The 27,429-nt window shown below is 38.4% G+C and overlaps 1 protein-coding gene across 2 annotated transcripts; it reads right to left on the bottom strand.

Annotated features, from left to right (window-relative positions):
- Window positions 1-1,214: 1,214 nt before the first annotated feature.
- Window positions 1,215-26,248, bottom strand: asxl2 (ASXL transcriptional regulator 2). 2 transcript variants are annotated; one of them, XM_083543612.1, is made up of 12 exons: window positions 26,017-26,248; window positions 17,749-17,831; window positions 16,894-17,002; window positions 16,393-16,534; window positions 13,200-13,318; window positions 10,228-10,348; window positions 9,870-10,013; window positions 9,613-9,773; window positions 9,396-9,492; window positions 9,194-9,299; window positions 6,871-7,492; window positions 1,215-6,792 (listed from the first exon to the last, which is right to left on the bottom strand). In XM_083543612.1, exons 1-12 carry the CDS (start codon window positions 26,071-26,073, stop codon window positions 4,975-4,977), a joined length of 3,579 nt encoding a protein of 1,192 aa, XP_083399738.1. In that variant the 5' UTR covers window positions 26,074-26,248; the 3' UTR covers window positions 1,215-4,974. The 2 variants fall into 2 exon arrangements, with proteins under 2 accessions (XP_083399738.1, XP_083399739.1); XM_083543613.1 differs by lacking the exons at window positions 16,393-16,534; window positions 16,894-17,002; window positions 17,749-17,831; window positions 26,017-26,248 and adding an exon at window positions 13,958-14,132.
- Between the last annotated feature and the right edge of the window lie 1,181 nt (window positions 26,249-27,429).

Below are 27,429 nucleotides of genomic sequence, written 5' to 3' on the forward strand. Positions count from 1 at the left end.
TCCTCCTTCAGTTTCCACCCTTTAATACTTCATTTAGTCTTCACTCTCCTCCTCTTCTTCTTCACCTCCATAGCCATCCTACAGACCACCATTCAATGCTGTCTAGCTACACTGTCCCCTGCCAAAACCTTACAGTCTCTGAATCTCTTTCAGGTTGCATCTCCTGCATAGAACATAATCCACCTGTGTGCACCTTCCTCCATTTTTATACGTCACCCTATGCTCCTCCTTCTTCTTAAAATAAGTTTTTTCCACTGCCATTTCCATCCTTTTATCAAAATCAACCACCATCTGCCCTTCCACATTCCTCTCCTTAAGGTCATACCTACCATCACCTCCTCATCACCTCTGTTCCCTTCACCTACATGCTCATTAAAGTCTGCCCCAATCACCAATTGTTTAAATATGCGGATCACAAAATTGTTTCATGAACTATAAATGGTTAAAAAGCACCACATTTTGTTCATTAATAGAAGTAAAGTCATTGATATAACATAAATAAAATAATATATATAAAAATAATTAGCTCTGGGGTGTTACAGCCCCAAATTCAAATCGGGTTGAATCACACAAGAGCCATAAATAATTTTCCTGTAACTAAAGACTGCCACAGATCTTATATACATATATATATATATATATATATATATATATATATATATATATATATATATATATATATACATATATATATATATACACACATATATATATATATATACATATATATATATATATATATACATATATATATATATACACACATATATATATATATATACATATATATATATATATATATATATATATATATATACATATATATATATATATATATATATATATATATATATATATATATACATACATATATACATATATATATACATATATACATATACATATATACATATATATATACATATATACATATACATATATACATATATATATATATATATATATACACACACACACACACACACACACACACACACACACACACACACATATATATATATATATATATATATATATATATATATATATATATATATATATATATATATATATATATATATATATATATATATATATATACACACACACGCACAAATATAGTCTTATACAATCATCATTAATTACATGCACAAAAAAAAAAAAAAAAAAAAGGTTCTTCTTTGTGGGGAGAAAAATTAAAACAGACACCAATATTGCTCACCTGATGCATTTTATTCTTATTATTTGTAGATAAAACACACTTTTACTTACAATTAATGATTACAGTTATGTATATTACATTCACCTTTATTTTACATAGAAATGTAGAATATTACAAAAAAAAAAACAACACATTAAAAGGAGGCACACTCCGTTAGGGGTTCTGTGATTGCCACAATTAAGATACAAGGATTGCATTTGACGTCATAGTTTGCGTGAAGAACATGTCCCTAAGAAGAAGATGCACTTTTTTTGCCTCATTTTATAACCATTATTGACTCCAAGTTGATTAGGGGTGGTGGTGGTTGGGTTTGGGTTAAAGTGAATATATAATCATTTTCCTTAGGACTGATCATAAAGGGTCTATTAATATAGGCTTTTTAAATTAAATCAATTTCTATTCAATTTAAATCAATATTTTCCAACACCTAAAAATGGGAAATAATTTGCACAGTTATTTTATGTCTCTGTGTGTGTAAATACACACAATGTATTTCATACTGCATATATATCAGTACAACTACCAACTCACACAACAACCATCACCTACAGACTTTCACACCCAAAGACACACCATACAACTAGTTCTAGGCAAATAGTACACAAGGCAAGCACGACACAGTGGAGCTGGAAATAAAGGAAGATTAAGCGAGGGGAAATATCCTCAGCTATTGATTGTAATGTCTAAGAAGAACTGATTGCCACATATAGTTATTTTTATATTGAGGGGAAAAAAAAAAAAAAAAAAAAAAAAAACATTAAATGAATTCCAGGTAAGATTCAATCACATAAAATATATTTGTGGGAATTCTGGTACAAAGACTTTTTCTTAGAAAGTGTTATGTACACCCTGGATAAAGGCATTACAAAATGGGACAGCAAATACGAAGAAGACGTAGTAAATACCCTGTTCATTTTATTCTAAAATCGATTGCAAATAGTCTTTTTTTTTGTTTATATTAAAATATATATTAATTAAAATATATTACTTTTCAAAACTAAACAGACATCAAACAAATAAAATTGCTTATTATCTGATCATCTCTTTCCCACAAGTTGACTTTGGTATAATACCAACAAACTAAAAAAATGTCTGAAAGTACGAGGCAGAAATTTCACAAACGTGGCTGCTAACCAGGTGGAAACATGCACAGCTTTATGTTCATGTCGAGTATATTACATACTACACACGCATCAGAGGGTTCCGGTTCATCTTGATAGGGATTGTCCAGTATTATTAGACACTGCACTAAAATATGTCTCGCAAGTGAAAACAGTTTGAATATTGTCCAATTGTATCCAGTATATCTTATTATAAAAATATATATAACATGAAACAGTTTTGAGCTATATATTATGAAATACAGTAATCCCCCGCTTTTGTTTTGCTGATTTTCCCGGTGTCTCACGGATAGCACCATAGACCAAAAAACTTATAGGGAATTGTTTTTATGGAGTTTTATGTTAAAATAATGAAATGTATTAATAAAAATATAATTATTAATTATAAAAATTTAATACAGTACATTACTGTATACATAAAATAGCATTTTAGGGGTGGCGAGCGGTTTTGGAACGTAAACGGGGGATTACTGTAGACTTGCTCCATGGCGGGTCATTTTGGTCCATTTTCGAGTTTCTAAATAGAAGCGAAATGATCTTCTGAAAGAAAATTCTGAGCCTGAAATAATAATAATAAAAAAAAAGGTCAGACAGATCGATATCTGGTGCGTTGTGATCTTATACCAGTAAATACTAGATAAATTAGACTACATCCAAGATATTGTCCCGATTTTGTTTTTCTGCAGTGTCATGTGATTTGTCTTATAAAGGTGTCATAGGTAAAAATGTCGTTAAGGTGGATAAAAATCTCAGAAAAGCGTTTATATACACAATAAAAAAAATTTTCTCACGCACATTGGTTTAAATTAATCACTACGTTTTGTTTAAGAAAAACCCATACAACTGTGATTTCTTTTGAAATCGTTTTAAAGAATATCTCAAGTCAAGTCTTGACTGCAGTCTTGGTTCTTCGTTGTCAGTTCACGCTCCTCGCTAATAAAAAAAAAAACTTGTGAAAGTTTAGACAGATAGTGAAATGACAAAAGACCTGGGTTTGCTCCTGAGAGGGAACATTAGATAATTTCATTGAGAAGTGCTTTAGCTCCCGTTATAATCAATTTACTCACAACATGCTACACAGTGAGCAGTACGTTCAAGTTACCATGTTTTAACTTTTTTTTGTTTTCTTTTTGTACAAAAGTGCAACCCTAAAAAAGAAGGCTAATATAAAGGATTTCGATTCTCTCAAATTTCAATGATTCTGACGATTCGTTTAATAAATATAACAAATGTACAAATTATTGCCACTTTCATTTACCAAAACAATCCAGTTCCTAAATTCCATGATACATCAAAAAAGTGATTGAAGATTAGTGCTAGCCTGTGGTATTTAGTCCCTTCTACTTCATAAATAACTTCATGTTTATTATCTACCACTTGATGCTACTCGAATCGAAGAGTACCACTTTTCGCCTAGACGTAAGGCAAGTCGTTAAAATAATCTTTTTTTTTTCTTCACAGTAATTCTCAAAAGTAATTGGTACTTTAGCTATCTGGATCTTTGAGTTACTAAGGCCTAACCTATTCAACAAAATGCCCTTGTTGAATAAGTACTCATTATTATTGTTAGTGATCCAACAAGCTGCACAGTATTAGAAAAGTAAAAATAAAAAAAACAAAAAACAAACAAACAAACAAAAAAACAAAACAAAACAAAACAAAAAACAGAACGGGATGGTCATGATATTCAGATCTACAAAAATAGTATTATACAGTTACTTTCATTTCTAATTATAAAATATTGTTAATGTATATATGTGTGTATATATATATACAGTAATCCCCCGCTTTACCGCAGTTCGAATCTCGCGCCCCATGTTCACTGCGGAATTGCATTTGACACATAACTAATTTGTTTGCCTGTTTTTCCCGGTCTCTCCAGAAAACTAATAGAGAATTGTTATTATGGCGTTTTATATTGAAATAATGAAATTTGTTAATAAAAATATAATTATTTATTACAATATAAAGTAAAATGTTAATACAGTACAGTACTGTATACATAAAATCGGATTATTGGGGTGGCGTCCGCGGGTGGTTCTGGAACGTAACCACCGCAGGGGATTACTGTATAGAAATATATATATATATATATATATATATATATATATATATATATATATATATATATATATATATATATATATATATATATATATATATATATAATCTTACAAGAGTAGGTACACCCCTCACATTTCAGCAACCATTTTATTATATCTTCTAAAGGGACAATGCGATAGAAATTAAACTTGGATATATTTTTGGAGTAGTCAATGTGCAGCTTGAATAGCAGTATAGATTTACTGCCTAAAGAATTTTCTCTTGAGAACAATAAAATGGTTGCTGAAATGTGAAGGGTGTACTCACTTTCGTGAGATACTGTATATATTGCCACTATTCAAGAAGACTTGCATCTAGAACAAAGTGCTCAGTTTTCAGTAAGTAAACCGAGAGGAAGTTGTACTCTAACATTGCACAAATTTTGTACAAAATGTTCACAAACTGGAAAGCCAGAGTTGAACAGCATTAAACTCCTATGGACACGTCAAAACAGTGACCTTTCAACCATTCGCTTGAACGGCTTCGCACTTACTCTGAATTTAAGATCACCTTTTGCCTTCATGACCATTATCGTACCACCAAGCAGGACACACACAGTTTGGAGGGTCCAATGCAGTCGTCATGACAGAAGGCCCCACATCCTTTACACATGATCATGGCCTTTAGCCGACAGTAGCATTTTGACTGGACTTCCTCCATTCCTGAAGCTTCTATAAAGGTCTGCTCAGGTGAGGACTCACCCTTGCCCTGATCGAGAAGGCGACCGGCAGGTATAGCAGTGACAGTCACGGAAAATGACATCATCCCCTCGCTGGTGTTCTCATTACCGCAAGTAACTGTAGAAGAGGCACCAGAACTAGCAACGCTATGATTTATTGAGTGAGGCATTGACATGCTGATAGTGCCACCATAGAAAGTACCCGTCATCGTTTCTTGTCCATCCTGTGACCTCTGTGATTGGAAGGACGTTACTTGTGGCTTACAGTCACCCGAATGATGTGGCCCTGAGATACCCTGTTTACTGATGTCAAGGTGCAATCGTGGAGATATTTCTTTGGTTCTTGTTGAAGTGCCACCATCTTCTTCATTAGACAAACAACTCCGTGACTGAGACTCTACATTCATTTGAGGACAGTTTGGATCATCTGGTCTTGTGATGCGACATCCTTGCTGTTCAACTTTAATACCAGAAAGGTTAGAATGCCCTTTGAAAGAAGTCTGACGACCGGCTTTCTCTTCTCCCTCTACATTTTCCTTCTTTAGGTTGGCCAGATGAGGTCGTTTGCTGCTCTCAGACCCTCTGCCATATGTGGAATTATTTAGTAAATAGTGTCCTGTCATGGCAGGTTTGGACACCCTTTTTCGTCCAATGAGGCCTAGTCGAAACCCCGGTTGGTCATTAGAGTTCTCTGGATAGCCGAGCAGACTGGGCTCCAAATGGGACGGCTGAGAGATTCGGCCTTGCTGACTTCTGTGTCTTAGAACATGAAGAACCTGCTCCTGGGTGTTCTTGTCCAACTTGTCCACACAGCTCCCATGTCTGTTTGAATAATGCAGCATTCTAGATCTGCTAAAATCCTGTGTGTCTGCAGGTTTCTCCTTTCCCATCCCTGATGTCCTAACAGCCTGGTTGCCTTTATCCTGTGATACAGCAGTCACATGCTGCGCATTTATCTTGGCAGGTGTTTTTGGAAGAATCTTCTCCAGGGGAACCTCTTTACCTTGAAGGAGCTGAGCGACCAGTGGATTATTGGCAGGAATTGAGAAACTGGTTTTGATCACTGAGGGCCCTGGAGAAGGTCCCTCTTGTGCTTTCTGACTGTATGGCAACATATTTGAAGGTGATATCTGCATTCCACCAACAGAGAGGACAACTCCATGCTCCTTCACATGAGGATTTGATGCATGCTGAGTGCCCTGGGAACCAAGAAAGGACTTGTTTTCTTTAGAAAAAAATTGGTTTGTGCTGGAGCTTTGAACAAAACTAGGGTCCATCTGCCCAGTAGCACCTGAGGAAAGAGATGTTTGTGAGAGAACTCCTGTGTTCTCAGGGACAGGAGATGCAGAGCTGATCTTTATTGGAGATACAGATTGGCTTCTACTGCTTGCTGGTGAAAGCTCTTCTGACAGAGACTGGACTAGTGAGGGTGTGGAGGTACATCCAGAGGAGCTAGGTCCTGAAGTGGATCCTCTGTGTGCAGCGTTTGCTCCTGCAGCTGCCGCAGCTCGCTGTTCCCGAGCTAGTTTGGCTTTAGCTTTGATGTCGGCTAAGGTGCGTGCACCGGTGCATCCTGGGCGGATACTGGGTGGTGTCAAAGGATGAGGGGTCCTTGGAGACACTTGGCCTGAAGCTCCAGGGGCAGGCAGGATTCGTGACACAGGGATCTAGAAACATTGAGAAACAGCGTCAGATTCCAACATTCACATGCAATAAAACAAATGTGAATAAGAAGTAACACCTACTTTGAGAGGGGGCACTTTCTGTTGTGCAGTTACTGAAGTTATTGCTTGTGGTGGCCCTTCTGTTGGCGCTTGAGCTGTCCCATCTGCAAGCCGTGGTTTCTTCTCTGCTACCTCTTGTTCGCTGGAGAGTTTTCGCTTCAGTGGCTCAGTGGTAACTTCAGACGCTTGTGACACAATTCCCTCAGCCTTTATTGACTCACTCTCTATGGTATCTTTTCCTTTACAGCTAGGTTCTTGAGGAGATGTTGGGCTATTCGTTTTACCCTCGGACACCTTTTCCTGTACACTTGATGTTAATGGTTCTACCACTTCTTCTGCAGGAGGTGTAGATTCCTCCTGTGTCCCAGATGCAGCCTTCGTGTCGGAAGACGCCTTATTAAAAGCTGAATGACTTTCCGTGGCTGGGTCAGCATGGGAGGACTCTGGTTCTGGACGGCTTATTGCCACTGAGGTTTTCACCTCTCTGGATCGCAGCTCCTTGTGGATGACTTCATCAGTGTGGTTTGGCTTTTGTGCTTCTGTGCGAGACTCTGTTTTTCCAGGCTGGGGTGAGTCTTTAGCTGGCATAGAATTGTTTTCGGCTTCTATCAGCTCTCTGGATTCCTCAAGGCTTAATCCAGACCTGAAATAAAAATGGGCTTAATATACAGTGAGGAAAATAAGTATTTGAACACCCTGCTATTTTGCAAGTTCTCCCACTTAGAAATCATGGAGGGGTCTGAAATTGTCATCGTAGGTGCATGTCCACTGTGAGAGACATAATCTAAAAAAAAATCCAGAAATCCCAATGTATGATTTTTAAACTATTTATTTGTATGATACAGCTGCAAATAAGTATTTGAACACCTGAGAAAGTCAATGTTAATATTTGGTAAAGTAGCTTTTGTTTGCAATTACAGAGGTCAAACGTTTCTTGTAGTTTGCAGGAGTGTGCAAACCCACTCCCCACTTTGGCCCACTCCTCCACACAGATCTTCTCTAGATCAGTCAGGTTTCTGGCCTGTCGCTGAGAAACACAAAGTTTGAGCTCCCTCCAAAGATTCTCTATTGGGTTTAGGTCTGGAGACTGGCTAGGCCACGCCAGAACCTTGATATGCTTCTTACAGCCACTCCTTGGTTATCCTGGCTGTGTGCTTCGGGTCATTGTCATGTTGGAAGACCCAGCCTCGACACATCTTCAATGCTCTAACTGAGGGAAGGAGGTTGTTCCCCAAAATCTCGCAATACATGGCTCCGGTCATCCTCTCCTTAATACAGTGCAGTCACCCTGTCCCATGTGCAGAAAAACACCCCCAAAGCATGATGCTACCACCCCCATGCTTCACAGCAGGGATGGTGTTCTTGGGATGGTACTCATCATTCTTCTTCCTCCAAACACGTTTAGTGGAATTATGACCCAAAAGTTCTATTTTGGTCTCATCTGACCACATGAGTTTCTCCCATGACTCCTCTGGATCATCCAATTGGTTATTGGCAAACTTAAGACGTGCCTGGACATGTGCTGGTTTAAGCAGGGGAACCTTCCGTGGCATGCATGATTTCAAACCATGAGGTCTTAGTGTATTACCAACAGTGACCTTCGAAACGGTGGGCCCAGCTCTTTTCAGGTCATTGACCAGCTCCTCCCGTGTAGTTCTGGGCTGATTTCTCACCTTCCTTAGGATCATTCAGACCCCATGAGGTGAGATCTTGCATGGAGCCCCAGTCTGAGGGAGATTGACAGTCATGTTTAGCTTCTTCCATTTTCTAATGATTGCTCCAACAGTGGACCTTTTTTTCATCAAGCTGCTTGGCAATTTCCCCGTAGCCCTTTCCAGCCTTGTGGAGGTGTACAATTTTGTCTCTAGTGTCTTTGGACAGCTCTTTGGTCTTGGCCATGTTAGTGGTTGGATTCTTACTGATTGTATGGGGTGGACAGGTGTCTTTATGCAGCTAACGACCTCAAACAGGTGCATCTAATTTAGGATAATAAATGTAGTGGAGGTGGACATTTTAAAGGCAGACTAACAGGTCTTTGAGGGTCAGAATTCTAGCTGATAGACAGGTGTTCAAATACTTATTTGCAGTTGTATCATACAAATAAATAGTTTAAAAATCATATATTGTGATTTCTGGATTTTTTTTTAGATTAAGTCTCTCACAGTGGACATGCACCTACGATGACAATTTCAGACCCCTTCATGATTTCTAAGTGGGAGAACATGCAAAATAGCAGGGTGTTCAAATACTTATTTTCCTCACTGTAAATGTTTATACTCCCTTCACTCCTACATGCCCTTTGATCTGCTTTGACAAATATACACTTAATATAAAAAACACTTACTGCTCTCCGTAGAAATTTTCAAAGAAGTGCTCTTTCCAATACTCCACTTTCTTCTCCTTCTCAAACTCTTGCCGCATTCTTAGTCGTAGCTCTGGCGTGAATTCACCTGCAGGCAACACCACATCAGATGTTACGCATCAAATTAAGGTCATATTTTACTAAAATGCTTTTTAAATGTATAAACACTAAATAAGAAACCTACCTTCGGCTAGCCTTTCCTTCCATGATTGTGCAGCTGATGTGAAAAACTCGTTGTTCAAAGCAGAACTAGTTATTCTCAGCATTCCATCAATGCATGACTAGAATACAGGATGAAGCGGATTCGTCATTGGAATAAGTATAATACACACAATCTAAAGACCAACTATTATGCTTTTCCAATGTTTGCAATAGTGTAATATTCCTCTCTGTTTATATACCTGCCGGTCAACCTCTGGCAGTAAATTCAGAAGTTTCTGCTGACAATCGGAGGGCAACACGGAAAATGTGTGTTTATTGATTATGGCCCGTAGATTAGTGTTGACTAGGATGGAATCAGGCGTCTCCACGTCAATCTCACACTTGGTTCGTCTCAACTGGCCTAAGAAGAAGGAGAAATGTCGGGTTAGAAGACTACGGGTAATTAAAACAAACAAAAAAAATACAAATGAAAAGATGCAAAATTGAAAACTCTTACGGGCATTGAGCCGACTGGAACGCTGAGACATCTTCCTGGAAGCGACAGTGTGGCATGTGTCTGCTTTGACAGAGGAGGAGGAGGAGCTAGATGTGGAGTTCTGGGAACTGGCAGGACAACGCTCGGTCTGTTTTAGTTCCCAGGCTACAATAGGGAGAAGCATAGATTTACTAGACAATTCAACTGAAAGTAAAGTTAAATAAAAAGAGATTATTATCAGGAATAGTGGTAGTAATAGTAATACATCATAATATAAATGGAATAAATGGATATGGATTTACAAATATATATTTGTGAAAACGTAATTTTTTGAGCTGATTAAATTTCAGATAAAAAAAAATTTAATTAGCAAATGTACCAGTTTTAGAGGGTGCTGAATCAGTCATATTTTTCACAGATTTAAGTAAAAGTCTTGGGTTGGAGGCTGTGGGGATCGCACACTGGCGGCGCTGATTCCTCTGCTGCTGCTGTTTTAAAGCCTTAAAATGCAAGAGATAGTGTTTTATAATCAGTATGATTATAAAACTATATAAACTATATAAAACAATGAGACACTATATATAAATTACACAAAAGTTAACGCAAATAAATTTTAACGGCACAGATTGTATTCACACGCGATTAACGCAGCACATTTCTGTTTGACCATTTTTATTTCAAATATAAATAAATAAATAAATAAATAAATAAATAAATAAATATAAAAGAGGAGAAATTAAAACCTTTAACGCAACACACAATTATTCACTGCAATCTTTCTTTACTCAGATATAAAAAAATAATAATTATTAACTCCACCAAAAAACATTTTTTTAGTCACTAAACATTTGTTTTACTGAGGCAACAAGTTTCAAATCAAACACCAAAATCCGCCATGATTCAAATTTCAGCAATTAAAACTGTCCGTGTGGAAACATAGCAAAAAATTCGGTTTGCTGTCCTGATGATTTACGTAATTTAAAAACACCAAAATTACTTTCAAACATTTATTATGACATTAATATTTTGTCTTCATGCCCTATGTTGCGTAGGGTTTTACAATTAATTAACATACATTTGCATAAAGCATACATATTAATCCATGGCCATGTTGATTAGAGTATTAAAAACCTGAAAAGTAATCATTTAAAGTTTAGATTTTTTATGATATTTTAATCGATTGACAGCCCTAATAAATAAACATATATACAGTGGAACCCGGTTATCTCCCCCTCGGTTACCTCGACAACCCTATTAAGTCGACGTTTTTCAAGTGGAACCGCCAAATTCTCGCTTTTTCTAAGCATTTTTTATCGGTTATGTCGACTTTTTTTATGTCGCCGAACCCTGATATCTCGAGCACAACGGGGGGGAATTTGCCATTTAACGTCGGTTATCTCGGTGCAGCCGCAGAAGAACTCGCGGAAGTGGCGGAAAAATTAAACCTTACAGCTGCTACAGGTGTTGTATTGTATACTGGTGAATCTCTGCTGTTAGTTAGTGCACATATGCCTTTTGTTGTTTAATGTTATGCGATGAACGGGAGGCGAAAGATGAGCAAAAGCATAGAATGAACACCGGCAGGATCGGGGGGGGGAATCCGCGATGCGCTTTGGGAAGAAAAGCGCAGCCGGTGAGAGAGTGCCGGTGGGAAGACACGTACCGGGATACGCATGCGCGATAACAACGACCGCCGTGAACCAACATATAGCAACAATAACGGACAGTGAGAGTGTGGAAGTTTAAATAGGAGCTGGTGATGATGATAAACGAGCACCATGTGTGCGCGATTGAAGCCGGGAGCTTCAGAGAAAGCGGCCGAGAAAACACCTGACACGCCGAAGGGGGCGCCGAAGGGGGATTCCTGACAGATAAACATGTACTGTATGTATTTTTATAGCATGCCTTCATCAAACAAATTGCGGCAACGCTTTTGTGTAAAAAAAAAAAAAAAAAACTTAAAAAACACGTGCATGCACATTCTCATTTATTAACGCACATCATGTACATAAAGACATTTCAAGCACGTTAATATACTGCCGCCATTTTGATTTTCGGTTATCTCGATGCTTTTTGGCGACCCCCGAGAACATCGACATAACCGGGTTCCACTGTATATATATATATATATATATATATATATATATATATATATATATATATATATATATATATATATATATATATATTCTCTCAATATGTTCTCTCAAGGAACAATACTATAAAAATGAAACTTTCATATATTTTACAGTAGTCAGTGTGCAGTTTGTATAGCAGTACAGTGTTCTCTAAAATTACTCAACATACAGCCATTATTGTCTAAATAACTGGCAACAAAAGTGAGTACACCCTAAGTGATAACGGCTGTACGTCGTGTAAACATTCGTCCTATTTATCGTGTTTATGTTTTTGTCTGCTTGACAGGACCATACAAATTTGTGCATCTTGTATTAGAGCAGTTAAAATGTGGTGCTTTGAGTTCAATTTTCTCATACTGATCAGCATGGCAACATTCCAACATGTACTGTGACATTCTGAAGCAGAACATGACGCCTCCCTTCAGAAACTGGGCCGAATGGCAGTTTTCCAACATAATAACGACCCCAAAAACACAGACAAGATGATAACTGCCTTGCTGAGGAAGCTGAAATTGATGGAGTGGCCAAGTATGTCTCCAGATCTGAACCCTATTTGGCACTTGTGGTGCATCCTCAAGCGGAAGGTGGAGAAGCGCCATGTGTCTAACATCCGGCAGCTTTGTGATGTCATTATGGAGGAGTGAAATAGGATCACAGCAACAACCTGTGCAGCTTTGGTGAATTCTATGCCCAGGAGAATAAAGGCAATGCTACATAACAATGGTGCTCACACAGAATACTGACACTTTGGACAAAGTCTTGACATGTTCACTTAGGGTGTACTTACTTTTGTTACCAGTTACTTAGACAATAACTGCTGCATGTTGAGTTATTTTTTAGAGAAAAGTAAATCTGTACTGCTATACAAACTGCACACTGACTACACTAAAGTATATCCAAGTTTCATTTCTATAGTATTGATCTTTGGAAGATATAATTAAATGGATGCTGAAATGTGAGGGGTGTACTCACTATTGTAAGATACTGTATAAGAAAAAAAATAAATTATATATATATATATATATATATATATATATATATATATATATATATATATATATATATATATATATATATAAAAAGTTTGCATGTTGCATGTAGGCATCCACTTATTTAAAGGTAAGTAATTACAATAAGCACACTAATAACACTAATACCACAGACACGGAATATACATATGTAACACAATATAATATAACAACTAAACTGACACCTGCTTAAGTGCTTTTTTGCTGTGTTTCTGGGATGAGGAGATGAGTTTGCTGCTGGAGACTGAAGGAGAAGAGCAGCGAGACTGTGGGGAAGATGGCTGTGACTGCAGATTTGCTGGCCCTAAAAAAATAACAAGAACATTGCTTTCAACTTGTGCAAGTCGGCAGATGCACACAAAAACATACCCACGCTTACTTCTCTTCCTTGCTCCCTCTCTCTTTCTCTCTCTGAGTTAATTAAGGCCACTTCCACTCAGATGCACAGTGCTCAATTTGTAACAGATCATTATCTTGTAAAAGTGCTGAGCAATAATTTCAATTATTTACGATGAGCATTTTGCTCTTATCAGTATTTCACACCCTTCTGCAGAAGGAAAAAAAAAGCCTAACGAACAATTCATTTAAACATCTGCTGAGGAGTTTTGAAAAAGAGCCGAAAGTACAATGCCAATTTGGAAGTTTTATACGTATATGTATACAGTATATAAAGAACAATTTTCAATTACTTATATATTATCCATTCCTTTTGCTCTTAAATGTAGTAATATAAAGCCAGATATTAAAAACATTGCATAAGAAAAATGAATAGCACCCTTAAGAGAATTCAGAAATTATTTTTTTAAACAATCTGCCTGACAAGCACGATTGCTAAACGTCTTTTCAGATGATTATTTCCTGTTTTTCGCACTACAGCACTGCAGCCTCTGACAAACGTTTTCAACGATATGCTAAAAAGCACAAACACAGATATTGCACTTACTGTATTTTGTGCAGTTGTCTCCAACTTTCATAGAATGCATTGTTCAGTGATATAAAGATTCACAGGATATACTAAACTAATTGCTCTGTTAGCACACTAGCTCTCTATAGTTCTCAAGTACATGCAGTTGAGGAAGTGGTCTCTAAAAAAAAAAAAAATTTCATTTCCTGTTTAAAGGTTGATCTCTGACTAATGGGAACATAAAGGAGAAAAAAAAAAAACTCAGCATAAATAACATATACATACATTTGATATATATATATATATATATATATATATATATATATATATATATATATATATATATATATAAAATACACATACACACAATTTTTTTTTGCTTAGTACTTTTGCAATCAAGGTAAAAAGTATTTTTACCAGACAATTATAGGCCATATCAAGACATTGAGAATGCAGGTCACAATGTGCACAGTTTGTTTTGACAGATTTTTACAGTATATAAGCTGCAAACGCTTTAAATTTTTCCATTGCATCAGAATCAGTGGCTGCATCATAGATAATTATGGAGATTCAGTACCAGACAGAATCTCACACCAGGGAAAAAAAAAAAAAAAAACACGAAATGCAATACACAGATGGCACTGGGAGAGCAAAAGCTTTATTGCATTGCTCTTACATCTCTTCAGTGAAAAGCAATCAGCAGGGGATTACATTTTTAAGAATTAAATGCTGACTTTGCAACAGAAAGTGAATATAACCCCTCCTCCATGCACTACATTTCGTTTACATATATATCTACAGCACTTACAAGATGACCTTATATAGAACAACCTACAAAATGCAAGTTTCTATCAAAAAGACATTAGGTATAAATACAACACTGTGAGGGGCTGCAAAGGGTATGCAAATGTAAAAGTACAGGGCAAGGTGTTTATTTATTTATTTTTAATATAAAAGACAAACAATATGATAAGTGTCGTAGTAAAAGGTGGGTCTTAAGTCTTCGTATGAAGACAGCCACTGAATGATACATGAATTCCTTGTACCCTGACAGATGATTGGTCCAGAGCATTTTGCGGAATAGGGTATGTTCAGTGCTTTAAGAACGATCATTTGGACTTTATAGGTCAAAACTATTTATAATCAGACTACTGGACAGCAGTGGCACAAGCAAACCAATAGAGTGGTGAGTGGAACATCATGTTGCACTAAAATGATACATTCACTGTGTGATTGCAATTTGTTTTTAACTATGTTCAAGGGTGTGGCTGTTATCAGAAATGAAGAAAAATGGCCAGAGCGTTTTTTTTTTTTTTTTATCCGTTCATATAAAATAACTCTTTGTATCTGGTATACAGTACTCGAATGTTTTTAGTATACACTGAAGACGAAGGGGACAATCGCTTTCATTTCAGGCTACTTAAAAAAAAACACAAGGCACTTTTTGTTAGAACCCACCCATTTTTCCAGTAATCAAAAATATTGCCACATGACTGTCAAGTGTTTCTTGTTGCCTAGTTTGTCACCTTTGATTGAATGTTTAACGACGCTTAAAATGTCAACTCTTGGTTGTATAGGTTTCACTGCATTTGTTATTAAATACGATATACCAACATGAAGACCAGAGAGCTGTCTATGGGAGAAAAGCAAACCATTCTGAACCTCAAAAAAGAAAGAAAATTGCACAAGCATCAGCACAGCCGATACAAGGATAGCAAATACAACTATTTGAAATGTGGAGAAAGAATGTGGAGTGAGAAAAGTTCTGCTAATGACCCAAAACATACAAGCTCAAGCACTCTGGAGTTTTTGCTTGACTGCTCGTGGGCTCACTAATCTTTCTTGATGACGTAACTCATGATGGAGGCAACAAATTTAATCCTTGGAGGAGTTTACAGAAACAGTCTGTTCGCCAATTTAGCGATCAGAGAAATATGTCCAATCAAGTTGAGGGAAAACATCATCATGTGAAAAGAACATAGCCAAGTCTGGCTTAGTCAAATCACCAGTTGAATCCGATGAAGCATAAGTATCATCTCCTAAAGAGAAGTCTGAAGGGAGAACTGGTTTTCTGGTCCATCAACCCATTCATTTTTTACCTCTAAACCAAAAGACTTCAATATATAACAAAAAATTGCCTTGCTGTTCAAGAAGCTTTTATTGTCATTTCTACCATATATAGCTGATGCACTACACAGTGAAATGAAACAACGTTTCTCCAGAACCCTGATGCTACATTAAACAACATAAAGCTACATCACCAAACAACATAAAGCTACAAAAGCTACTTCGATTGTTCTTCTATCTTACACATGTAATTGTCTCTAAACTAATGCCAATATTGTTGTATTAAGCCTGTTTTTTTGCCAAAGCAACATTGTCTAGAACCGGTACTCATTTGCATGAATCGCGTTTGCTTTATCGTGACTGTAGATACGATCGTTAGGAAATAGTAAGATGAGACAAAGGTGTACCTCTTCTCCTCCACCTTCCTCTACTGCCCTCTTTACTGCTGCCACTGCCGTTGTTTTCTGTGTTCCGTGCGTCAGACAAGTTATCACTGCTGTCTTCAGAAGCCTCCTCAGATAGCTCCTTCACCACATCCGCAATGTCCTTCTGCTCAAACAAGCATACAAATGCATAGACGTCAGAGTCTGGTTTATCTTAATGAGTCACCGTGCTTCTCTTTAGATTAATCACAATTACAGCGCGTGTTCGTTATGCATAAACACTCATTACCGACGATCATCCACAACAAATGCAATTACAATGGCTGAGTTCTCACTAGCTAATAGATGGGGCGGTGTGATGGCACAGTCACACGTACAACGAGCGATGAACATTGCACCAGTGGTTATGAAAGATCTGTTTAAGCACGTTATGTTGCAACACATCTTCCTGTTTCGAACCATACTCATAGTGAAAGTATTTTCTTCACTCCATTAGGTTCGGGTTTCAATGTTGTGCTTAGTCACCTTCAGTGTATAGACTCCCATTCGACCGGGGACTTTGTAGAAAATCCCTTCCTCACCACGGGAGTTGGTGTGGAGCATTGCGTTGAGGCAGGCGAGGGGGGATGTCCCACTGCATATAACAAGATAAGTAGTATGGTTGATAACACGTTGTACGTGCACGTATAAATTGTATTACAGAAAATTCAAGTCATTCCAATAACAGCTATGGTTTAATAAGCACACACACACACACACACACACACAGACACACGGCAAATAAATAAGCATTATTTTTAAGACACAGCATGCAAATAACAATTTTTGCCGTCACCACCTTTAGCATAAACGCGTATTCTTGAGCGCGCAAAGGTATTGAACTAAAAACTCGACGGGACAAAAGCCGTAAATTAAGCTCCAATAATCAATTAATCGTTCGTCTATTATTCATAACTTTAGAATGTATCCTCTGTATTGATTTACCTAGAAATATTCGCACCAGAGCTTAACACTGAGAGGTTCAGACTGGGATGGAAGAACAGGGGTGAAAAACCAACACACAGTACACAGTAGAGGAGAATAATCGTGACTCTGCCTTTATTGGCCGTCATGAAAAAGCACTAACATGAGAGCTACAGCCAGTGAGTCTGCCTTTAGTGGGATTTTAATGCCTTTTGCATGCTGTGCCAATTAGGGAATGTTAATACGTAGCATGCAAACGCCTGCTATATGGAAGTTAGTGTAAGATAAATAGGGGGATAAACTCTCATATAATCTTACCTTCTGGAAGAGAAAAGGATCATTGCAACAAAAAAGAAATGTATTAATTAGATGTGTATGTGTGTGTGCTCACTAAACGTATCTGAAAAAAAATCTCACCTTATTTCCTTAAGTCGCTCTCGCTGAATCACCTGCAGGATCTCTTTATGACTCATTGGTGTGTTCGGGTACTTCTCAAGCACCTGGGAAGAAGAAAAAAAAGGAGAGAAAATGGGATGGATTTAAAATGATGCAACCCAAATACAGGACAATTCCATTTGAGAGAGTAGGCGAAATACTAAACTGGGGACCTGAAAAAAGTAGATGATATATCCAGGCTTACAGTTTTTCATACGCAACTATACAGAGGACTATCAGTTTTAGTAGAAAGGTAATATAACGGACACATCTATCAGGGATAGTTCTCCACCATGCCACCAGAGGGCACCCTTTCCAAAATCTTTCTCTTCGGTCATGCTCATTTCCTGCCGACACTTATTTTATAAAAAAAAAAAAGCACACAGTTGTGCCATTTGCTTGTTATTTAGTAATCGCCGAGTCTGTGTGTGACGCCGATTTAACTTTTATCCCCCACTTTGATTACACCCTTCTTTTGGATTTTTGTGTGCCAACTTTTCATTGACTAAATTTACATTTATGGCATTCAGCAGACGCCCTTATCCGGAGAGACTTACATTTAATTCATTCACACTGAACAGTTGAGAGGTAAGGGCCTTGCTCAGGGGCGTATGACCAAAGCTGCCCAGTGGTGCTTTCAATTTTTATATTGTGTACATCAACACTCTCTTCAGCTCTCTTTCTTACAATAACAGCATGTTTGTTTGTTTTTTACCTGAGTCATCTAAAAAACCAGAGAACTTTTACTCTCTACTGAACTCTCCTAAAGTGGTTTGGATGCTGCTAGGAACTCTTTTTATTGGATAACATTAATTAGCTTGAATGGATGTTAGACAACCTTTCCAGAGTAAAGGATGTGGAGAGAGTAATATATCATCAGGCAGTCGCCTCACATTTAAACACGTCACTGAGCGAAAACGATGTTAATGAGATGTTAATAATGTTTTACATCAGAGGAAAAAAAAGGATGATGTATTATGGCTTTGTTTAGTGCAGTAGAAGGTCAGATCAAATTTGCAGTGCTTTACAATAAGACTAAGTATTTAAAGACAATGAAAACACAGGCAAAAGTACAGTGAATCAAAAGCTGGTCTAAGAATATACCAGCTTTTGAAAAAGTCTAATAGCGGTCTATAAATTTAATAAAACATAAAAGACTTATTAAATAAATCTCAAAATGATTTCACTGTACACATTATTATCCTGCCACAATATCTAATGAGGTTTACTATACTACATATAATACTATACTATAATACATATTATATATGTATTACCAGACCTGCCAAACTAGACTATGCTAGTATGTCTGTTATTGGTCAAAATAGACATAAATAATGATTCGTGCAGGTGTTTTTATCTGACAATAAGATCAACATGTTCAAGTATATATGCTCGTCTAATATTTGAACATGTTGAACTTATTTCTGATTTATGAACTCAAAGGAGTCTCACTTTACCCCGATAGCAGTTATGGAGTCTCAAGAAAATGGCAGAAAGGGGAGGAAGAGGGCAGGGCTTTTTTGTGAAGTGTCAGTTTAAACACCTGCACAAATCATACCATATTTATGTCCATTAACTCATTTCCTGTTGCTTGCTCTTTTGCTGTATTTTTGACTGATAACAGACATACTATCATAGTCTGACGCAAGAATGGGTAAAGCTTGGCAGGTCTGGGAATACAGTAAGTTGGTCATTTTTCTGTGGGTCATGAAAGCTCTTCTTTTTTTGTGTGGTAATTGTTTTTTGTAAGGCTTAATAAAGTGAAAAGTCTATTTGCTTTTTTTACCATTCTGCATTCATGTATTGTACAAATGGATCATAATTTTAAGTTAAGTTAATAAAAAGCCTTAGTGGGCTGACAGGCAAGCATAACTTGAGACTGTGCTAGCATATAATTGTAATGAGGTCTTGTCCTTTATTTTATTTACATTTAGGACATTTTAGCAGGCGCACTTATCCAGAGTGACTAACATTTATCTTATTCATATAACTGAGCTGAGATGAGGGCAAAGACTTTTGCTCAAGGGTCCAACAGTGGCAGCCTGGTGGTGCGGCGATTTGAACTTTAGACTTCTGATCAGAAGGTCATATGTCTTAAATCACGGAACTTCCACCTCCCTCTTATTTTGCTTTAACCTCTTAAACAAACTGTGTGTGTTTGAGATGATTCACAATTGCTGCTGTGAGAACAATGACCACGATATTAGATTACATGGTGCTGCTATCAAAACGCAAACTCAAATAGATCCGTTCAGCGCTCTGTACAATAGACGATCAATGTGTTTCTCTCTCCTTTGATTAATGCAAGCATCTCCAGCCTGCAGCTTTGCTTTGATTATGAGGTCAGTCAATGCTGCAGTGCCGGTGTAGTTCTCACCAGTTGTAATGGTGAGGTGGTGAGATTAGTAATACCATGACTTCAGCCAAGCATGACTCATTTCCTTTTAGTGAAAGGATACTGCCTTGTGAAAATACAATAATGTAGCTTCACACAGAATGGTAAGTGTTTTCCCTTAAAATTAAATCTTTCAGTAATGTTCTGTAAAGCAAATGCATTATTTTTTTTATATTAATATTTTCAAGGCTCTTTTCTCAATCACTGGTCACCATTGTTTCCCAGTGACTATCACTGATTTCAAATGTTTCCCATTGACCAATCACTAACATAGTCAAGTCAAGTCAAGTCAAGTAGCTTTTATTGTCATTTCAACCATATATAGCTGACCAATACACAGTGAAATGAGACAACGTTTCTCCAGGAACCCTGGTGCTACATTTAACAACATAAAGCTACATAACAGAAACACAGAGCGAAGGACTAGTAAGTCTCCTCGCCACATAAAGTGCATTGTGTGCAAGCTGGTGCAAACAGTGCGAGACAACACAAGAGAGTGTAGGACAAAGTGTAGGACAAATACACAAAATAGCTCCACCAGTAAACCTACTGTATGTTACAGAGTGCAGTGTGTAAAAGAGAACCGAGAACAGGAGTGTACTTTGTAATAAACAAAATGTAAACAAAAAGATTTGTGCAAAACAGCATGTAAACAGCATGTAAAACAGTTTGTAATAATAAGGTCATATAATATGGGTGGTGCTGAAGACATGGATGTGTGAAATGAGTACGAGTATGTGTTGAGGAAATGGCAGGAGAGTGAAAAGTGTGTGTGACGGGTGTGTGAGGTCATCCACAATGCTGTTGGCTTTGCGGATGCAGCGTGTGTTGTAAATGTCCGTGATAGAGGGGAGAGACTCTGATGATCTTCTCAGCTTTCCTCACTATCCTCTGTAGGGTCTTGCAATCCGAGACGGTGCAGTTCCCAAACCAGGCAGTGATGCAGCTGCTCAGGATGCTCTTAATGGTCCCTCTGTAGAATGTGGTCATGATGGGGGGAGGGAGATGTGCTTTCCCTCAGCCTTCTCAGAAAGTAGAGACGCTACTGGGCTTTCTTGGTGATGGAGCTGGTGTTGAGCGACCAAGTGAAGTCCTCTGCCAGGTGAACACCAGGAAACTTGGTGCTCTTGACGATCTCCACGGAGGATCCATCAATGATCAGTCGAAAATGGTCGCTCTATGTTCTTCTTAAGTCAACAACCATCTCTTTAGTTTTGTCAATGTTCAGAGACAGGTTGTTGGCTCTACACCAGGCTGGTAACTGGTGCACCTCCTCTCTGTATGCTGACTCATCGTTCTTGCCAATTAAACCCACCACGGTCGTGTCATCGGCGAACTTGACGATGTGGTTTGAGCTGTGCATTGCTACACAGTCGTAAGTCAGCAGAGTGAACAGCAGTGGACTGAGCACACAGCCCTGAGGGGCCCCAGTGCTCAGTGTGGTGGTGCTGGAGATGCTGTTTCCGATCCGGAAGGACTATGGTCTCCCAGTCAGGAAGTCTAGGATCCAGTTACAGAGGGAGGTGTTCAGGCCCAGGAGGCTCAGCTTCTCAATCAGGGATTTATTCGTACAGATTAGTCCTTATTGTCTAGGTGGGTGGAAGCCAGATGATGGGTTGTGGAGATGGCATCGTCCGTGGAACGGTTTGGACGATACGCAAACTGCATGGGGTCCAGTGAGGGTAGAAGCTGGGTCTTGATGCGCCTCATGGCGAGCCTCTTGTAGCACTTCATCATGATGGGTGTGAGTGTGATGGGACGTTAGTCATTGAGGCAGCTCAGGGAGATGTTGATGTTGGTAAAGACATCTGCTAGCTGTTCTGCACATTCCCTAAGCACTCTGCCAGGAACGTTGTCTGGTCCAGCAGACATTCGGGGGTTAACTCTGCATAGAGTTTTCCTCACTTCAGCTGTAGTCAGACAGAGCACCTGGTCACTATGAGGAGGGGTGATCTTCCTCGCCGCCATGTTGTTCTGCATTACAGTCACAAGCAGGTGAAGTTGTCTTGTAATTTGGATGTCTCCGCTGAAGTGGCCGTAGATTCTCTTGTGGTGTGCACGTTTTACCTCTCTGATGGCACGGGACAGTTTGGCCCTTGCTGTCTTTAAGGCCATCTTGTCCCCTGCTCTGAAGGCGTAGTATCTGGATTTTAGCAGCGCACGCACCCTAAACCCTTCAAGTTAGCAGTTATTAAACCCCTCATTACGAAACCTAATTTGGATCCAAACACTATCAAATTACAGACCCATTTCAAATCTCCCATTTATGTCTAAGACTTTAGAAAAGATTGTGTCTGCCCAGATATGTTCCTACTTACAAGAGAACAATATCCTTGAAGAGTTTCATTCGGGTTTTAGGCCCAATCATAGCACAAAAACAGCTCTAGCTAAAACCACTAATGACCTGTTTTTAGCTTCAGACCAAGGCTACATCTCTCTGTTAGTTTTGCTAGATCTTAGTGCATTCAACATTATAGATCATGATCTTCTCCTAGACCGCTTACAAAATTACATCGGCATTCAGGGACCTGGTTTAATCATACCTGTCTGATCGTTATCATTTTGTAGACCTAAATGGGGAGATATGCAGGGTAGTGCAAGTAAATTATGGGGTGCCACAAGGTTCAGTTCTAGGTTCCCTGCTATATATATATATATATATATATATATATATATATATATATATATATATATATATATATATATATATATAAAAAAATCATCGCAGCCAGACGATACAGATCAATTTAGACAGCAACTTGTTTTTTAAAAATCATATCAACCATATTACAAAACGGTCTTCTTCCACCTTAGAAATATTGTTAAGCTAAGCAACATGTTATCTATATCTGATGCAGAGAAGTTTGTTTACGCATTCATGACCTCCAGACTAGACTATTGTAATGCATTACTAGGTGGTTGTCCTGCATCATTAATAAACAAGCTAAAGTCCAGAATGCAGCAGCCAAAATTCTCACAAGATCGAGAAAATATGACCATATAACCTCAATCTTATCGTCCCTACACTGGCTACCTGTTAAGTTTGGAATCGACTACAAACTACTGCTACTTACTTACAAAACACTAAATGGTTTATCTCCCATGTATCTCTCCAGTCTTCTAACACACTACAATCCATCACGCTCCTCAGATCTCAAAACTCCGGACTTCTAGTAGTTCCTAGAATAGCAAAGTTCACTGCGGTAGAGCATTTTCATATTTAGCTCCTAAACTTTGGAATAGTCCTCCTGACAGTGTTCGTGGCTCAGACACACTCTCCCAGTTTAAGTGCAGATTAAAAACTTAACTTTAGCAAGGCCTACATATAACACACATCAACTTCATAACCTTGTGGTCCAGTACATATGATCACATGCACATTATAAACTTGTGCTGTTAATATTATGAACAGCAGCTACGCTAATTTCTCTCCACTGCTTCTATTTCTCTACGCATCCCGAGGCATCCTGAGGTTGCACCAGCTCAAGTCACGTCCCACCTCATGAAGACTATGCACCTTTAAAGAAGTGGATGCCATTCCCGCAAACATCCCGAACCATCTAGAGACGTACCAGCACCATTTGGATCCCGAGTTTGTACATTAGACCTCTGCGTGTTTAAAGGCTCTGGCATGGAAAAGCTGGTGTTGGACCTGTGATGATCGCAAATGTTGAGCTATTTTATTATTTGCTTAGTAGCTCCTGGTGCCATAATCTCAAATGACTGTATAAGACAGTAGAAAGAACATTACTCATAATCTTACATTCCAGTGCTCATGTTAGGTCTCACTCTACAGTGTTTTGTAATGTTTTAAAGATTTATAATCCCACTCTTGAGAATACCTAAATAAGGATGGGTTCCACTTTTGAGTCTGGTTCCTCTCAAGGTTTCTTCTATCTATCTACTTTTGCTTATTAATGACCAATCACTGATCACCATCGTTCCCAACGATCAATCACTGATCACCATTATTCCTAATGACTGATCACTTATAAAAATAAATCTTACAATTATTTATTTGTACACGTCATTATCCAGCCACAATATCTACTGAGGTTTACTTGGACTATACTATTTAACCAGACCTGCAAAGCTTTACACATTCTTGCCTTATGCAAGTATGAGAACAAGCAACAGTAGATGAGCTAAAGGACATTCAGGGTGGTGCAGGGAAAAGGAAAATTTTGGAAGTGGGAGATGGTGACCCTGGGACATCGGCAATTGTTAGGACCAGTTTGGCCTACACACCAGAGAATATTGAGGGGGGTCGAGCTGCATAATCGCTGTGTTGAGCTGTTTTTTTAAAAAAGACGCACTCGTGCTGTAATCGCATGAGCAAACGGGACACAATCATGACGACCTAACTGGAAACGATGCCGTAAATGATCACTAGTTGCGCACCACTCCACTTCACTGCTCTATCATAACTAATTGAAAGGGTTTCTAAACAAGGTTGCACTGGTTCCAAACAACTCCCAATGTCCCAGGGTCACCAACTCCTAGTTCCAAAGTTCTCTCTTTCTCTGCGTTAAATAAAGTATAATTTGCGCATTTGTTTTTAACTGAGACTTTCTGAAAAAAGCCCCTCCCCTTCCTCTCCTTTCTGACATGCACATGAGACTCCTCAATTACAGGTTAAAGTGAACATCATTTGAGTTTATTAATAAGAAATAATATTAATATTATTTTTCTCCGGGTCATGAATTTTGGGTGATCATGATTTTTTTTTTTTATGTGGTCATTTTTCTCAGTCTAAATAATGCAATGTTTTGTTCAAATTAGATGACCATACTTTTGAGTAAAAAAAAAAAAAAAAAAAAAAAAAGCTTAAGTGGATTTACCATTAATGAGGGCCATTGATTCCCAATGACCAATCACTGATTCCCCTGAAACAAAGGTGACCACAGATAACTTTAAGATTAGATAATTACATAAAAAAAATTGTATATGCTGAAAAATATTTATATATATTTAATTTATATTTAGTTGTAGGTCCCATTTGAGACACAACACGGCAGTATTTTCCGGTTTGACACTTGCTTTCACTCTGAACTTTCACTCTACTTTTAACAAGGACCATTTTATTTCAACGACCTTTTTAAATATGAAAGAAACAGGTATTAGGTTTTATTTAAAAAAAAAAAAAAACATTCTCATTTCACATTTGCACTGCAATCCACCTGTGAGTCTCCTTTACCTCGACTTCCACCTACAGTATGACATGTTGCTAGCGGGCTAGTGGACGTGCTAATTCACAACACGGCGACAAGAACGATAAAACTGGATGACATGATTATAGGAAATATAAAAAGTCTGTGAAAACCTGGCGGATACGTTTAATAGCTATGTTTCTTTTTACTAGCTAATCGAATTAGCCATATAAGAGGTCTGCGCTTAGCCTAGCCTAGCTAGAGGGACACACGTCATGCGCAGGGACATCAACAGTCCCCGAATAAAGAGTTTTATAAGGAGGCTTGAGGAACAAATGCGTATGACCGGTGTACATTAAATACAATGGACAGACTCGTTTTTGGTTTACAGGCCCTTTATTCGCACTCAATCCGCCTGCAACAGTGGGTCATGAACTCAAAACACACTTCTCCCAGCTCTTCTTTCCCCACACGTATTCGAACAGGTCCTGTCTTCTATGGAAGCTCGGTATCATACGCACCCTACCCTACAACCTATCAACCAATCACAACACAAGAAAGCGCAGCAACCAGCCAATCAGGGCAAAGAAGGCGGGAGTAGTGGGAATACAGGTAGGAAAGAATACGGCTTGTGGAAAGTGTGAAAAAAAAAACAAGAAAAAAAACAAGCACAAACAAACGTCCCATGGCGTCCAGATTTACCGTTTTCGCGGCCTCTGCCCAGGTCCTCCCCTTTTTCTTCTTTTGTCTCTCCCTCATGTCGGTGGTCGGCTCCCCGGTAATTGACCTAACGCGCCAGTGTGCCGCTGTTAAGATGGAAATGTTGCTTCGGCTACGCTGCGAGTCCTGCCTTTTCTGCCATATTGGGTACTTACTGTAAGCGGGCGGGTCACGTGACCTGGCCCGTGACGTCACCTTACTGTACAGGACACGTCCATGGAAGCAGCAGCAACATGCACTGGGTTTTGAGAATTAAAATCTTTAAATATTTGTATTTTAAAATGTAGGGTAATCTGATAATTTTTTTTCTTCATTGTTATTGATTGACTAGTAGTATGTTGAACTGTATGTATTCTCATGAATAGAAAATCTAAAGATTTTCTGAATGCTGTTTCTAAGCACTCTGCCTAGTGATAAGGCTGCTTATAGGATGCTCAATTTTATTATCCATTTTAGATCATAGAGTATTATATTAAAATAGAGTTTAATTTCAATATTTTATGGAAATTGTTTTTCTTTCCAATAATGATGCAATGTATTAGATTTGACGTTCTGTATGTGCGAAATAAAAGGCTGTAGTAACGTTATGTCCTCGAGAGGTCGCTAATGTTCTGGTTATACAGTCTTCTTCTTCTTCTTTCTGCTTCCCCCATTAGAGGTCGCCACAGCGGATCATCCGTCTCCATACCCCCCAGTCCTCTACATCTGCCTCTTTCAACCCAACTACCTGCATATCTTCCCTCACCACATCCATAAACCTCCTCCTTGGCCTTCCCCTTTTCCTCCTTCCTGGTGGCTCCATCCATACCGATGCACCCAATGTCCCCCCTCTGCTCATGTCCAATCTATCTCAATCTCACCTCCCTCACCTTGTCTCCAAAATGTCCTACATGTGCTGCTCCTCTAATAAACTAATTTCTAATCCTGTCCATCATCGTCACTTGCAACGAAAACCTCAACATTTTCAGCTCTGCTACCTCCAGCTCCACCTCCTGTCTTTTACTCAATGCCACTGTCTGTAAACCATACATCACAGGTCTCACCACAGTCCTATAAACTTTCTGTGCAGATACCCTTCTATCACAAATCACTCCTGCTATCACTCTTCTTTACCCACTCCACCCTGCCTGCACTCTTTTCTTCACTTCTCTAACACACTCTCCATTACTTTGCACTGTTGACCCCAGGTACCTGAACTCCTCCACCTTCTCCACCTCTTTTCCCTGCAACTGCACCACTCCACTGCCCTCCCTTTTATTCACACACACGTACTCTGTCTTACTCCTACTGACTTTCATTTCCATTCTCTCCAGCACATACCTCCACCTCTCCAGGCTCTTTTCAACCTGCTCCCTACTCTCATCACAAATAACAATAACATCCGAAAACATCATA

Source organism: Silurus aristotelis, assembly GCF_946808225.1.
Source record: "Silurus aristotelis genome assembly, chromosome: 6".
NCBI classification, from domain to species: domain Eukaryota; kingdom Metazoa; phylum Chordata; class Actinopteri; order Siluriformes; family Siluridae; genus Silurus; species Silurus aristotelis.

Coding starts and splice junctions, on each gene's coding strand:
- asxl2 (XM_083543612.1), bottom strand. CDS start 26,073: ATGAGGGAGAGACAAAAGAAGAAAAAGGGGAGGACCTGGGCAGAGGCC. Junction 7,493..9,193: donor GAAAATTTCTACGGAGAGCA/GTAAGTGTTTTT, acceptor TTTTTATTTCAG/GTCTGGATTAAGCCTTGAGG. Junction 6,793..6,870: donor AGAAAGTGCCCCCTCTCAAA/GTAGGTGTTACT, acceptor CAATGTTTCTAG/ATCCCTGTGTCACGAATCCT.